The 14,625-nt window shown below is 47.9% G+C and overlaps 4 protein-coding genes across 4 annotated transcripts; 2 read left to right on the top strand and 2 right to left on the bottom strand.

Annotated features, from left to right (window-relative positions):
- Nucleotides 1-480: 480 nt before the first annotated feature.
- Nucleotides 481-1,721, top strand: N7466_000225 (uncharacterized protein; the record flags this gene model as incomplete). Its single annotated transcript, XM_057159623.1, has 2 exons — nucleotides 481-722; nucleotides 803-1,721. 2 exons carry the CDS (start codon nucleotides 481-483, stop codon nucleotides 1,719-1,721), a joined length of 1,161 nt encoding a protein of 386 aa, XP_057025871.1.
- A 2,447-nt stretch (nucleotides 1,722-4,168) lies between these two features.
- Nucleotides 4,169-4,977, bottom strand: N7466_000224 (uncharacterized protein; the record flags this gene model as incomplete). Its single annotated transcript, XM_057159622.1, has 2 exons — nucleotides 4,169-4,927; nucleotides 4,975-4,977. The coding sequence occupies 2 exons, from the start codon at nucleotides 4,975-4,977 to the stop codon at nucleotides 4,169-4,171; spliced, it is 762 nt and encodes a 253-aa protein (XP_057025870.1).
- An 859-nt stretch (nucleotides 4,978-5,836) lies between these two features.
- N7466_000223 (uncharacterized protein) lies at nucleotides 5,837-7,711 on the top strand (the record flags this gene model as incomplete). Its single annotated transcript, XM_057159621.1, has 5 exons — nucleotides 5,837-6,238; nucleotides 6,304-6,776; nucleotides 6,831-6,948; nucleotides 7,000-7,178; nucleotides 7,234-7,711. The coding sequence occupies 5 exons, from the start codon at nucleotides 5,837-5,839 to the stop codon at nucleotides 7,709-7,711; spliced, it is 1,650 nt and encodes a 549-aa protein (XP_057025869.1).
- A 5,046-nt stretch (nucleotides 7,712-12,757) lies between these two features.
- On the bottom strand, nucleotides 12,758-14,129 carry N7466_000222 (uncharacterized protein; the record flags this gene model as incomplete). Its single annotated transcript, XM_057159620.1, has 2 exons — nucleotides 12,758-14,009; nucleotides 14,068-14,129. 2 exons carry the CDS (start codon nucleotides 14,127-14,129, stop codon nucleotides 12,758-12,760), a joined length of 1,314 nt encoding a protein of 437 aa, XP_057025868.1.
- Between the last annotated feature and the right edge of the window lie 496 nt (nucleotides 14,130-14,625).

Raw genomic sequence — 14,625 nt, 5'->3', positions numbered from 1 at the left:
TCGCTTTGTTTGGTCGCTTCGCATGAAAGATTCTATTAAATTCCACACTCATCGAGTCATCGTTACAGGGGACGGTCTGACAGGGGTCATTGGGGAATGGCTGGAACCAGACTAGCTTGACGCAAGCTGGGGCTCGGACTCAAGACCCAAGGAGTCAAGGGTGTATAGATAATGATGGATCTGAATTCGAATACTCCTGTATCACATCTGTTGGGCTAGACCCCGTCAGCTGATAAGTCGTGTAAAGTATTTCCACGCGGACCCACAGTATGCCACGCACTTCACGCGTTGATTTTCCGTTCTCCTTTGTTCACTCCACGCACCCTCAAACCTCCCCACGCACTATCTCCAATTCGTCCGACCTATACTTGAGAATCAATGTCAGGTGATTTCACCGCTCAATCAAAGGCGTGTTTACAAGGGATAGGGATTCACGTTCACGCCAGATACCCCGAGTCTCGACCATTACTGAAAGTCATCATGGGTACCATCCACCATTACTCCGAGGGGCCCCAGAATAACTTTTCGCGTGGTCCGCACTGGAATCACGAGTCGCCATTTTTGCCAGTAGACTGGGAAACAACCCAAGAGCTGGGCGCTCCGTCTCTCAAGCATGCCGCCATGAAGGCCATTCTCTACGATCAATCCGAGCTCAGGCCCGAAATGTTCGAGCATGTCCCCTGGTTGATTGCTGAATATTTGTGGAGATGTCTGGAGAAGTGGTATGTTCAATTCCACAACATTGCATTTCTGATCAACACTTCTTTCTTCCCCTCTCATTCCAAAGCTAATTCCTTCATAGCAATAAACGGACTCTCTATGCGTGGAAACTGATGACAACTATTTATCCCGAATTCAGGGCGAGACATCCATCCTATTATCTGGAAGTTGCGACCTGTAAAAAGCCAATAAAGAATTACTTTGAAATGATTCAAAGCAAAAATTGCGCCTGGCGCGCAATCCTATCATTTCCCTCGCAGTTTGCCGATGGGCTCGACTTTCTCGCCATCGCTGACATTAAGAACCTCGTTGCTCTCCAAATCTGCTCACATCACGAATCAGGACGCGATGGCTCGGGGATTTGGAGCTCACGTCCCACTGACACCCCAGGGCTCCAAGACGGCATTGTGATGAGCTGGATTGAGATGGCAGAAACGCAATGCTCCTTTCAGCATCTCCGCGTATTCAGATTGGAAGGACAGCAAAAGCTGACTCCTAACGTGTTACCGATGCTGAGGAAACTTCCACAATTGCAGTATGTAGTCTTCAGGGGATGCGATCTCATCAGCAAGGAGCTGAGACAACTTCAGAAGAAAGAAGGACAAAACGTGGCCGAAATTGATGGGTGGATTGTACGCCGAGGGGACTGGATTATCGACCAAGATGGACCTGAGAAAGCCAAGGAGGCGGAAGGCTGGATCAGGAATATTTATGAGGGCACGGCTGGTCCGGACTTTGAGAATTTCACCGGCATGGATGCGATAAAGCCGTACTCGTTGGGCTTGGAGATTCCGTCCTTGGAATTTGATCTTGGCGGGGAGTTTGGGTGGTCTTTCCAAACGCCGCCATGGGAGTCCTTTTGGCTTGCTAGGGCCCCCTGGGCTTCACCACCACCCGAGCGGAAGAGAGCACCAGATAACATGGGAAAATTCGGAACGCAGAAACGGGTCATGAAGGATCGAGGACAATATTTGTCTGGGATGCTGGGTCAATTCATGTGAATGTATTACCTTGCATGTGGGTAGTGGGCAAATGCTGCAATCCAAGCTGGGGGTATGTCATGCTCATGAAGGTGATAAGAGCTAACTACGAGTATGAATGCATGTGCAGCTCTTGTCTCATGGCCCGTGAATATCCATTAATACTAGTCTTTTCCCATCACCCGCCCGCTTCTCCATCCTTCCAAGGAAGGTTCGCTCTCAAAAACCAATATGATCTTCCAAAGCACGCCTTCTCATTGAAAAAGGCGCATGGATTAGCCATGCATACTCAGTTCCGGTCCAATTTTCAAGACCAGAGATTCCCCTGAAGTATTGCCACAGAGGATGATCATCTACTAAATATGGAAGTGTTCTACTGGACTCTTCCATATCCCAATCCCGTTCTTAAGATTGATCCAATTGAACACGCGGCAGGAGGGGCTGGCTGCTTGTGAGCTGCGGCCTACTACAGACACTTCAGAGGATCAACAGGAGGTGAACCATCTGTTGGAGATCAACCTTGGAATGATTCCTTGATTCTGGTATGGTGCTTACCTTGTGTGTACAACGACGCGCAACCTTGGAAGCACGGATGTTATTTCCACCTGTCCCAAACTACCAGTACTCAACAGCTATGTCCAACATTTCATATGTATGTCATAACTTCTAGAGGCGATTCCAATTTGTTTCAAGATTGGATTCTGTGATTTTATATCTTCTACATCCATGGATTTAGGGTGGGTAAAGCCTCGGTTCGTACTCGCCTATAATACTCGGCATTCGAATTAACAAGGAAGTGTTGCAAGATGTCACCAGCTGTATCTTGAAAAGATAAAAAGGACAAACATTGGCTGTTCCAAGGTGATGCAGCCGGCTCCCGTTTAACACACTATGTAAGTAACTCTTAACCCCGTAAATTCTAAGATTCCAGACTGCACATGTGGGGAAGTGGACAAGTCCCGGGGGCATTGGGGCACAATTCGCGCATAACCTTGAACTGCTGCTTCTCCAGAGAAATTGAGAAGGCGAGGCAAGTGGGTCTACCCAGATACTAGACAGCATATGCAACTGAGTGCAGAATACTTCCTTAGCTTTCGTTCCATGGATACACAGTGCTAGCTATGAGGCATTTAGTCTGTTTGCATCATCTTGAGTCTCGGTATCGCCTTCAAGGCACCAGTCTATTATTCGACTTGAAAATTAAGGATCTTCGTGAGACAGACTTTGGGAATACATAGATCACCTTGGGAATTTCTGAGAGGAGTCGAGGATCATGATCCGCTATTTTGTAAGACGTGCCACTTGACGCATACTTGCCTGGGGGCTTTGATTATCCACATTCCGGCGTATGTACTGTACAGTAAGAGAGGTCCACTTGTGCATCGCCGAGTCTTTGCACATAGATAAACACTACTATTTATGTACATTGTAAGGAGTGGAAAATTCGGCTGAAGTGGGTGGGGGCCTGAGGCGTTGTTGTACTATTCCAAGTTTACTAGGTGATATCAAAGACACCCCAACCACGTTTCAACACTAATTATCTCTTATACATAAACCGGTACATTGCGGTGTTTTTTTTTTACATCTAAGATAGAGTTTGTCTAATTATATCACAGTCAATTGTCATTGCAGAGCACTACTTACATTAGAACTCAGTGTAGGTTGTAGCTGCCTAGGAGTGGGGCCTAAGTTGGGTGATCGACAGGGCCGCGTGTTACGCCCAACTTAAACCCAATAACGCTTGAATAATGCCGGGAGCGACTTTGCAAGAACCGAAAACCGCATTAGCTTGTTGATCATTGTGATTGCCTCATTTACACTCCACTTTGCCAAACAAAGATTCGTAAGCCTGAATTGGGATAGGGCTTCGGCACTTGTATGCATCATCTAAACCCCACCGCCTCCACTTAGGGCTATATGCGCCAAGTTAATCACCTTCCAGCTTTGAGGAATGTCATCATATGTACTCGTAAGACGTTGATGTTTACTCAAGTTTGAACGATGTAGATCGGAACCATTGAAACACATCGTGGAGAATCTCCTGTGCATCGATCACATCTCGACCATCTTTTCGTCTCCATTGATGTGCCTTCTGCTTGCTCCATGGGTCAACAGCTTACGACCGCAAAGGGGATTGGAGAAGTCAGACTGTGTCATGGTGCATTTAACATTCGAATGATGTGATGAAGAGAGAGTTATTAGGAGATCAGAAAGGTATAAGAAGCCCGATGAATGCCGTCCATCTGCTCAAATCATCAACTCAACAAATCTTCAAACAACACAAGAACAATCACTCTTTTCTACAAAGCTTTCTATCACAATCTTTTAAATCATCACAATGAAGATTTCCGCTGTTATCGGTACTCTGATGGCCGCCGGCCTGGTCGCAGGTGCTCCTCCTGCTGAGCGTATGTGCAAACTTCTATGACTGCAATGACCGTGCTCAACTCATAACTGACAACACATTTCTAGGTCCCACTGAGGTTTCTGGGCAGCTGCCACCACCGCCCACTGGAACTGAGATTCCTCCTCCTCAGAAACAGGACAATGACAACGAAAAGCGTGACAATGATGTCCCTCCTCCGCCCCAGAAGACCGATGGTCCTCCCCCAAAGCAAGGCGAGAACGACAACAACAAGCGTGGAGAGACTCCCCCTTCCCCTCCCCCTCCTCAGAAGACCGATGGCCCCGCCCCCAAGGAGGGTGAGAACGACAACAACAAGCGCGGGGAGACTCCCCCTCCTCCTCCCCAAAAGACCGACGGTCCTCCTCCGAAGGAAGGCGAGAACGACAATAACAAGCGTGGAGAGAATCCTCCTCCCCCGCCTCAGAAGACCGACGGTCCTCCTCCCAAGCAAGGCGAGAACGACAACAACAAGCGCGGAGAGAACCCCCCGCCTCCTCCCCAGAAGACTGATGGCCCTCCCCCAAAGGAAGGCGAGAACGATGTCAACAAGCGTGGAGACACTCCCCCTCCCCCTCCCCAGAACACCGACGTTCCTCCTCCCAAGGACAGCAAGAACGAGAAGAATGACAACAACAAGCGCGGAGATGCTCCCCCTCCCAAGAAGGCCGACCCCAAGAAGCCTTCTCACTTTCAGGCCTAGATTACTGGCTGATTTCTGGGAATGCCTAGAGGCTGAACTGTCATAATGAGCTTGCAGGTCAAGATGTCCTGATGAGCATTGAACATCAGGACAAGCATCATCACAGTCTGCAGGAATCTTCTGGTCTACAATGTATTACTTTTCATATGTTTTATGTCATAGTCTACCATCTAGGTAGACATCTGTTTCGGATTTGGATAAATACAAATCATTATATGGCTTGTGACAAACATTCTGGGGTTTCTTACGACATGTCATTCCCTTATGTAAGAATGATCCCACACTAGCTGTAGACTCCATAAAGAAGCAGTGTTGACAGAATTGGCTCAAGAAACTCGAATTTCGCCACTTCTATGACACAAATGAAAGAAAAAAGAGCAAGAGAAGAATTGCTTTCTGTGGATGAGTTGGCCAGGTACTAGTTAGTTATGTGGTTATATTTAATAAGCCAATAATGTTTTTTTCTGGAGCCCGATGATCCAACTGTAAGCGCCTGTGGATACCGGTGGAGATTGGCGCGTCAAGCAACAATTCCCGATCCACACTAAATTTAGCAACGACTTTTAGTAGAGAGGATGTTTGAACATGTCAATATGTATAGTGGCCTTTTTTTTAAAAAAAAAAATCAATTAAAAACCGAAACTGTTATATTAGATATCGAATACTATGTAGTAGCAATTCTCTTGGATCACAAGGCTATTGTTGAGAACTCGAACTTTGGAACTAGGCCAGTGTACGGTTTGAACAGCAAAATCCTTGAGAAATGCAACAGCTTTACAATACGGCCATGTTGAAAACTTCAAGTTTACCAATATAGCATGCTAGAAGTTCTAGACTGAAATGCAATGAGCTTTTCATGAAGAGTCGTGCTCATATATCATCTTAGATATACTCCCCCACAAAAATATGACATAAGCGAATGATGTCAGTAACCAGCGCCCCGTGATTGGCTTACGCACGTCAACCCCGCGCCATCACCGCTTCTCTTGCCTCTCCAACTTCACCTACGTTGTTTGGCCCAAACCTGTGATGGCTGACCAGCAGATTCACCGGGAAGGTTCCGATACCTCCCTCAATTCCACTGCCAGTTCTATCAATGGTTCCACCGTCGCATCGCCTCGATCCAGCACCGAATCCCGTTCCTCTAACCGCAATTCCCTTCGTGTGACGCACATGCCTCCTGCAAATCATCAACACCGCCAGAGCTTGAGTGAGACCCTACGGGGTCCACCGGGCTCTCCACGTACCCGGCGCCAGCCTTCTCTAAACCAGTCTGCTCTTCAGAGCCTTATCGATAATCCTCCTCCACCAAAGACTATTGATCCGGCTTTTGTTGATCGCGATTGGCGAGAGATCTCCATCGAGGAGCTTATCAGCCCAGATGACCTTCGATTCGTTGAGATGGACACAGGGATTGAAGAGGCTACGAATGTGAGAGAAATTTGAGCTTTGGGTAGACCGAGGAAGGATTACAAGAGCTAATTTCTCTTTCCTAGTTATTGATCGACTCTGGTGCCGCTGTGTTGTTGATCCGGGAAACCCCAGAAGACAAATGTGCGGTCGCGACCTTTGACTACTCAGATTTAAACACATATCTGCTCCTGGCGGCTGGATTGTCATTTCCACCTGAGGAGCACCGCGCATCGTATGATGAGATTGCCAAGAAAGCTCGGGAAGGCGAGAAGATTCCGATAAGAGACGTGAAGCGTCTAGGTGTGGAGAAAGAGCCACTGGTCACTCTACCAGCCTCAGCGAATGTGTTGGCTGCCGTTGAGACATTTGGTGGTGGTGTCCACCGCTTGGTCATTACGAAGGAGTCCAATGATAACGAGGTGGTTGGCATTTTCAGCCAATTCAGACTCGTGAAATTCCTATGGGAGAACGGACGCAGCTTCCCTGTTATTGAACAGCTTTATCCACAAGCCCTGCGGGAATTGCGAATTGGCTCACAGACTGTGATCTCTATTAAGTAAGTCAACTAAACATCAATATCTTACTCTTTACTAACAATCAATGTTTCTAGTGGCGACAAGCCTCTGAGTGAAGCTCTTCAAGTCATGAACAGTGAGGGGGTATCTTCTCTTGTTGTTGTTGACAATCATTTCAATGTAATCGGCAATATATCTACAACGGATGTCAAGGTACATAATCGTCAACTTCTATTGCGAGATTGTCGTGCTAACAGGCTCTAGCTTTTGACTCGCTCTTCTTCCTTGCCGCTTCTTCAGAACACCTGCATCCATTTCATCTCGGTCATCTTATCTACTCGCGGATTGATTGAAGGACAAGATTCTTTCCCCGTATTCCATGTGAATCCGACTTCCACCTTGGCCCATACAGTTGCAAAGATTGTTGCAACTCGATCACATCGGTAAGACTCCTCGTCAGAACCAGAAATTAAAGGAATAAATTCTGACTTGTGGTAGGCTTTGGGTGACTGATCCAGCATCTCCATCTTCATCGGGACCTCCAACACCCTCTCATTCCGCAGTCCATATGCCTCTTCCAACTCCTCCTCTTGGAGCTGCCCCACCAGCTTTCCCTGTCATCTCTCCCCCAGCCTCACCTCTACCTCAAGCAGCAGTTGCCCCACCACCTAGTTATCCGGCGCCCCATTACCCAACACCGCAGCCTGCAGGCCAGTATTCACACTCACCCACAGCCACTCCACCCCTGGCTCCCTCAGTCACATCATCCACATTGCCAGGCGCGCGACTTTCTGGGAAATTAGTCGGTGTTGTCAGTCTCACTGATATTCTCAACCTACATGCTCGCGCCAGTGGCCTCAGCCCTGCCGACCCAGACGAGTCTCGGCGCCGACGACGCAGCAGCTCAACATCGAGCATGAACGTCCGTCCAAATGCTGAACATGGCCGTGAGCTGTTCAGCCGTGGTGGAATCTAAACAATACAAACCGGCCCCATAAACTTTGAATATTCTTATCTTACAATCGAGTTCTGAAAGCACAACAGTCCCTAGTACATTAAGGCGAACACTTACTGTCTCTCTTATCTGTGTATTTCTTTTTCTTTTTTTTTTTTTTACATTATCACCCCCGGCTGCAAAGCCACTTGAAATGCCGTCGCAAGTGCCGTGCCTATACTGGTTGAGATTTCTCGGTGTTATCCGATAACCCCGGACATGTGGCCATATGTATCGTTGGCTAAAGTTCTACGAGAACGGAGATAAGACACCCTGGATTATTAGCACTTCTGCTTCTGTTATTCTTTTTATCCGCGTCTACCATGTGACTTAAATTACCTGGATGTTGCAAATATCTGATCCGTGCAAATTAGAAACCACAACAAAAACAATCAAAACACGCATTTGTTCTCGGGCGTAATCGGGATTGGGAGTAAGCTGATCCATAATTGGCAGCCGATAGGATTAATGGCCCTGGCTAGCCGTCGGTCAATATGCCTGCGGCTGACAATTAGATTTTACGATCGGCTTTCAATGGCGACGATTACTTGTCAATCGGCCATCGAAGGATTAGACGTTGCTAAGATTACTGGTTGGGGGTATACTTCCTCCTGACTCGTGCTAAGATTTGTGATAGATCCAATCTCCACAATCGAGATAGCGGGCTAGTATATTGACCTGGGCCAAGGTTAATCGGGAGACTAGATCCAAACAGAAAGGAGAAGCTGACATACAGAAGGTTATCGCAAAACATCCGATCGCCTTGCGTGGCTACTAGTCGGCAATGCCGTGTTAGCAGCAAAACTTTGAACAAACACATGCTTAAACCTGTTTTGCAAATCCAGGTCCCGTCCTAGCACAGCAATGGATGAATATCTGATAGGCAAGGATCAAATGCCTCCCCTCTGTTCATCCACGTCTACCTTCTGCGCAAACCATGACTTGCATACTTATCATCCAGACTAAATTCCAGAAACTCAAACATCAGATCAAATCATACCGATCAACCCCCCCGTGTCCTTCTATAACCGATTGGCCAAGCAGGCAACAAACCAATGAGCAGCACCACATCCAATCCAATCAGCACTCAGCGGTCAGAACCGACTCCTCGTCTCTGGGTCACTCCGAGATTCCTGACTCGCATCGCCGATGATCGCCCCTGCATAATAACCTCGGGAAATTTGGTCACCTGTCGCCATATTTGATCCGCTCCTATCAAGTGCCGTATGAGGCTGATTAGACTTCTGCAGCGGGTCGTGGCTTGCGACTTGGTTGGACTGGGGTGGTCTGAGCTTCCATCAAGCCCGTTGCTGTTTTCCCTATCGTTTTCATTGGCCGGGGCCCGTCACCGGATCCGGTGCTGGTTTGGGAAATTGGTATGGTGGTGTTTTTGCTGGCGGTGGCGGTAGTGTGCCTGTTTGGGGGACTGCGGGTTTAGGGTAAAGTCACAATATCTATGGAACGCGGACATGTATCGTATCTTGCCTTTCGGGGAGATGAGGGGTACCATGTTGTGCCTCGTCTATTTGATCTAGGTCTGAAGTACTGGCCAGTTGTTTTTTGCCCTTTGCATTGTGGCTTAAGCCTATATGTTGCGGAAACAGTAACGATAAACGAGATTGGTAGCATGGAACTAGTAGTTTTAAATGTGCTATCGTACGGTAAATGGCGAATCTTTCTCTCAAGTTCAGTTCATGTGACGCTGGCCTTGATAAGAGCCAATGCATAAAGACTATACAAACAAGTTCGACTGCAGCAGCACCTGCCCCGTGAGGTAGCTAGAAGTAGAAACATTAGTAAGGACTAGCCACGGATCCACAGATTAAAAAGACAAGGATTAAAGCTGGAGAAGAATCGCTCCCTGGAACACAAATAGCCTTTCCATCCTTGGCGTTATCGGGAGGCATGAAGTCCAGCCCGGTCTTTCCGATTAATCGCCACCAAGTAAAAGTGGGTTTCACCCCCCTGAGAAAGTGCTAAATTTGATGATCGACCGTTGATTACTCTGTGGAGTAGGTGTAAAACCCCCGATATGGAATGGCTCTATTTATCCCTGCAGGCTAAGCCTTGTACTTGTACACGGGTATGTATGTCGGTACTTCAATATAGTTCCAACGTAATGTCTGTGCGACAATATTGCATTCAAACGTTGATGGAGGTACATGCTTTTCCTGTTTCCTGAGACTTTGAGCCTCGCAAATTGTCCGTTCTGGACCTATCTACTCCATCGGCGTAGTCCCGGCGATAAGACCTTCCTCCGACACTCGACACTCTTGGGCTTGGCTCTGGAAATATGAGCCCGATTACCTCGGACTCCGGGGAATTCTTGTCGGTGCATAGACTTTGGCTACCAGTCGCATACCGACTAATAAGTATCTCGTACGCATGGACCTTCTCAGCACACGAGGCGCTCCAGAAAACAATCGAAGCCAAGCCATTAACTAGTCAAGTCCTGATAGTAAAAAGAACGAAAAAAAAAATTAAAGAAACATGTCGCGGATACCTGCATTGCATCCAACTAGCCGTAAACGGGCCTAGACTCGTGCTGATCAGTGATCATTTAGCCACCACAATAACTCTGACATCCTTGGAATCTAACCTTAAGTATTTCTCAGGTTTTCTCGGAGGGAACTTGTTAGCACACAATAATTCCCTTATTGCCTTCTGAATTGGTGATTTCTAATCGTCCGAAGGGTCAAGGGTCCAGTTGACCCCTCACCAAGACCCTCGGGAACACCCCCACCACACACGCCATTCCCAGATGAATTAGCCCAATCGATCGCCCGGATGCGTGCACGGGGGGCACACCAATCAGGAGATGCCAAGATGGACCCAGGGATCTATTCGCACAGGGATGTTCCCTGCAGTTGTGGAACCATGGAAATAGAGTCCATTGCTTACCGTGGTTAGGCTTTCCGCGTTAGTCCCGATGCGTGATATGGTCTGTGCGGAAGCTGCAACCTTAACCCCGCAATTTTCTTTTTTCGTGATTTCTTGTTTCTGGATTTTTCTTTTTTGGCAAGAGCAGGATTTTGTCATTTTTTTTTCATTTGATACTATCCTCAATTAAATATGATACCCGCATAGCGCTATCTAAAACCCATACGTAAGAAAGAAAGATATATTTATTTTCTCTTTAATCATAAAACATCAAAAAACTGCCATTCTCTACTATCTACAATGTTCTAAGTTCCAACCCCACCAAAACCCTGCAGATCCATACAATCAACTTGAACCCAGCAACACATCCCCGGGATCACCACATCCATCCTCCCATCCGATTGGACACCAACCAGCTCGACGTGATGTGACAAGCCCTGACCTCATACGAGGTCACACCGAAAGCCTCCATCTCCCCGACTGCCCTATCGCAAGCTAACAACCAGCTCCAGAAACCCAGATAATCGCTTCAGGACAGCCGGTCCTCACGTATCCACAGCCCCTCGCCTTCCAAGGTCTAGCTAGCTCCAGCACTGAGGTTTGACTCAAGCCCGAACCCCGAACCAAAGATCTGAAATGCCTTCCAACAAGTTTCCAATCTAACACACCTGACCACCATTCCGTACAAACGTGAACAATCCCAGCATGTGGAAATTACCATAAGACAAGAATACGAGAGAAGATTAGAAAAAAAGGCAAAAAAAATGAGAACATTACAACATGTGCATTGAACCCCGAACCCCGCGCGTGCCTTGAGCGCCAGGCGCTTACAATGTCCCTAAAAAGCAGCGGAAGCGATAAAAGCCAAGCCACGCCAGCCACCACGCGGGTCTAAAAGGCGCCGATAGATTAAACGTTTATGATGGTGCGACAAGTTAATTTATTTGATTTTCTTCACAGTAATCTAGTCTAGTATGCAGTGGGAATCTTGAATCTTGGGCATTGTGCAGAAACGAAACGGAGGGCCGATTTTTGGAATTTCCTGATACTTTTTCCTTTCATCCATGGGCAGGGAAGGGTAGGCCCGAGTACGAAACAGAAAACCACAAAGTACGTACCTGTTTCCGGATGGACAGACACTGCGGGATTTTTTTTGAAAAAAAAAAAAAATTTGGATTTGGAATTGCTTTGGCTTTGGCTTTGGCTTTGCAAACGAGCTTTTATTGGAATATCTATTACTGAAGATTGAGCAGAATGGAGCTCTGGTACGGAGTACTAGTACTGTATGTACGCAGCCAGCCGTTACTCTCCTAGCTCCTCATGGATCCCAAGGGTTCAAGGATTGAATGATACGATAGTAGTGAGTGGTGGAGCAAACCATTGAAGTGTGGGAAATATAGCAGGATGTACAAAGAGAACCTTACCTGTCTTTGCCTTGCTCGTGCGACCTGAGTACAACTTTCCAGGGTTGGTGTGGGGGGGGGGTGTATGTGGTCTGGCTTCAGAGCTGTAGCTGTAGCTGGCACGGCCCGTGGACAGAAGGAATGGAAAATCAGTGGATAGTGGATGAGGTGGAGAGGGGATATCTTTTTTTCTTCGAAAAAGAAAAAGGTGAGTATTACTATGTATGGTGTGATGTCGCCGGATTTGGCATGGGCTCCGCTGACGATACAACATTGACGGAGTTTTCCACATAAGGTACATACTAAGTAAGAGTGGGGACGGGTGCCGGTTCATGGTTATGGGTGAGGCCCAGGGAAAATGGATGGGCTGGTTCGGTGATCTACCAAGACTTGATAGAATTGTAGGTTTTTTGTTTTTTTACCAGTAGACTTGGGTTGGATTGAATTTCTGATTTCTGATTTCTGATTTCTGATTTTGGTTCCTAGAATCCCAATGTGCTAGTACTAAGCAAGTTTTTCCCAACGAAATTTGGACTGCCTTTCCATCGAGAGTGATCATCAGACATTAAATAGACAAAGATAAAATAGAATCAGAGAATAGATAAGAAAAAATGAAATGCGAATACAAAAAGGTATTGTACAGGAGCAATGTACAAGCCAACGCATCATGTACAGGAAATAGGGAATAGACATGGGAATCACTAAGTGAAGAAGAAATAGAAATAGATCAAAGATCACTGGTCAATCAGCAGGAGACGGTAGCGAACTCATCCAGGGTCACGAAATCTTCAAACCCGAATGGTTCCCGGTCCTGAAGTGACGAGTTCCCACCTAATCCCAGTGCAAACTGACTGAACTCGTTGAAATCCGGATCCAGTTCTTCGTGAGAAACCATCACACCCTGTTCGTTCTTCACAAGCCGGGTGGTGGCACCAGCCGTAGGCGAGAGAGGAGTGTTGGGCGTAGGACAGAAATCCACAGTCGACTGAGTTTCCGCAGTCAGAGACTCGATCTTCGGTGAACTGCTACTGGACACGGCAGCCATGGGCGTATGGGCAAGGTGTGTACTCTGCGTCAAGAGATGCAGGTTGTGGAACTGGTTAGTGGGCTGGGAGTGGCCGCGGGAGTGACCACTAGGACCCGAGATGGACGCAGTGGGGTGCTGGTGGTGCTGTGGGGGTTGGGGGATGGAATGATGAGAGATGGGGAATTCCGGTGCAGAAGCGAGGCGATCTCTGAACTGGCGCATGTGCATGGTGGAGGCGGCGTCGGTGGGGATCTGAGCTTGCTGCATCATTTGCTGCTGCCACATATGCACGGAGTGGGAGTCGGTGGGGGTGTGGTTGGGGGTTGGGACGTGCTGTTGCATTGCCCACGAGGGTGCCATCTGTTGGTTCCATGCCGGGGTGGGTGTCTGGTGGGCGACGTAGGCCGGTATGGGGCCAGATGAGCTGGCGGTAGTCATCATAGTAGAGTAGGGGCTGCTTTCTGAGCCGTCAAAGGGCATGTAGGACTGTGCGCCTTCGAAGCTGTTGGTGGATGGAGACAGGACGTATCCATCGGTGGTCATGGCTGGGCTGGTCATGGAGTTGGAGTCCATGGCGTGGGGGAATGGCGAGCGAAGGTTGGTGAGGTCCAGGCTCATCTTGCGAGATGAGGATGCGCCATCAACTGAGGCACGCGGGGCAAGACTGGCTCGTCGGCTGGCGATGGATGAAGCTGTTGAGCCGGGGCCGTTGGCTCGGGCGGCAAAGGCAGCCAATAGATGACGGTGGAATTGCTCTTCGATCTGCATGTTCTGGGCTTGCAGCATGCGAATGCGCTTTTCTTGGTAGCGCTCATCGACTTCTTCGTACATGGCTTCTTTTTCGACAATCTCCTTGGTGATATGGAATGCTTTGCCAGTACGCTTTCTGTGTAGCATGGATGCACGGTTGGCAGATTCCAGGCGAGCGTCCAGACTCCGATCCTTTCGCCTTGAAGCAGCGATAAAGGCACTGTGGGGAAAGGATTAGTGGGGGAAGTTCCTCATATCTATATTTCAGATGTACTTACCGCTCCTGGTTCTCCTCCCGCGAACGGGGGATAGGCGCGATATCCTGGTCTAGATCGGACATGATATATTTGGAAGGAATATTGGGTGGTAGCTCAACTGAAAGAGCGATAGGTTGTTGTAGAGGGAAGGAGGTAAGTTTAAGTAGTGAGGGGGCAACCTGTCAGGCCCCGAGCGTACCCTTTTTCGATTGCAGGAGAGATCCATGGATTCAAGGCGATCGCAGTTTGGACGCCGAGAAAGTCTCGTTCGGCTTGAGCCATGGATCCGTTTCATGTCTTCATTCAATCGCTTTCCCCGTCTAGTCCGTTCGATAAACGCCACGCCCAATACGAGTTTCTCTACTTCCCCTTCACTGGACTCCAGTGGACTCCAGTGGCCTCCGGAGACCTTTTCCTATAAATCCCGAAAATGGTCTTTTTGCTTTGGTTTTTTTGGTTTTTTTTTTTGGTTTTCTATTACTTCGGTATTCAACATGCAGAGAAAAAAAAAACCCACATTGCAACTGATTGTAGTTTAGGCCTAGAACCGGATTACAGTGGATCTTGCTCTTGCTCTAC

Source organism: Penicillium verhagenii (assembly GCF_028828195.1).
Source record: "Penicillium verhagenii strain IBT 33310 chromosome Unknown utg000002l_segment0_segment0, whole genome shotgun sequence".
Taxonomy (NCBI): Eukaryota; Fungi; Ascomycota; class Eurotiomycetes; order Eurotiales; family Aspergillaceae; genus Penicillium; species Penicillium verhagenii.
Note: the sequence above shows the minus strand (reverse complement) of the source record. Positions and strands in the feature narration are given on the sequence as shown.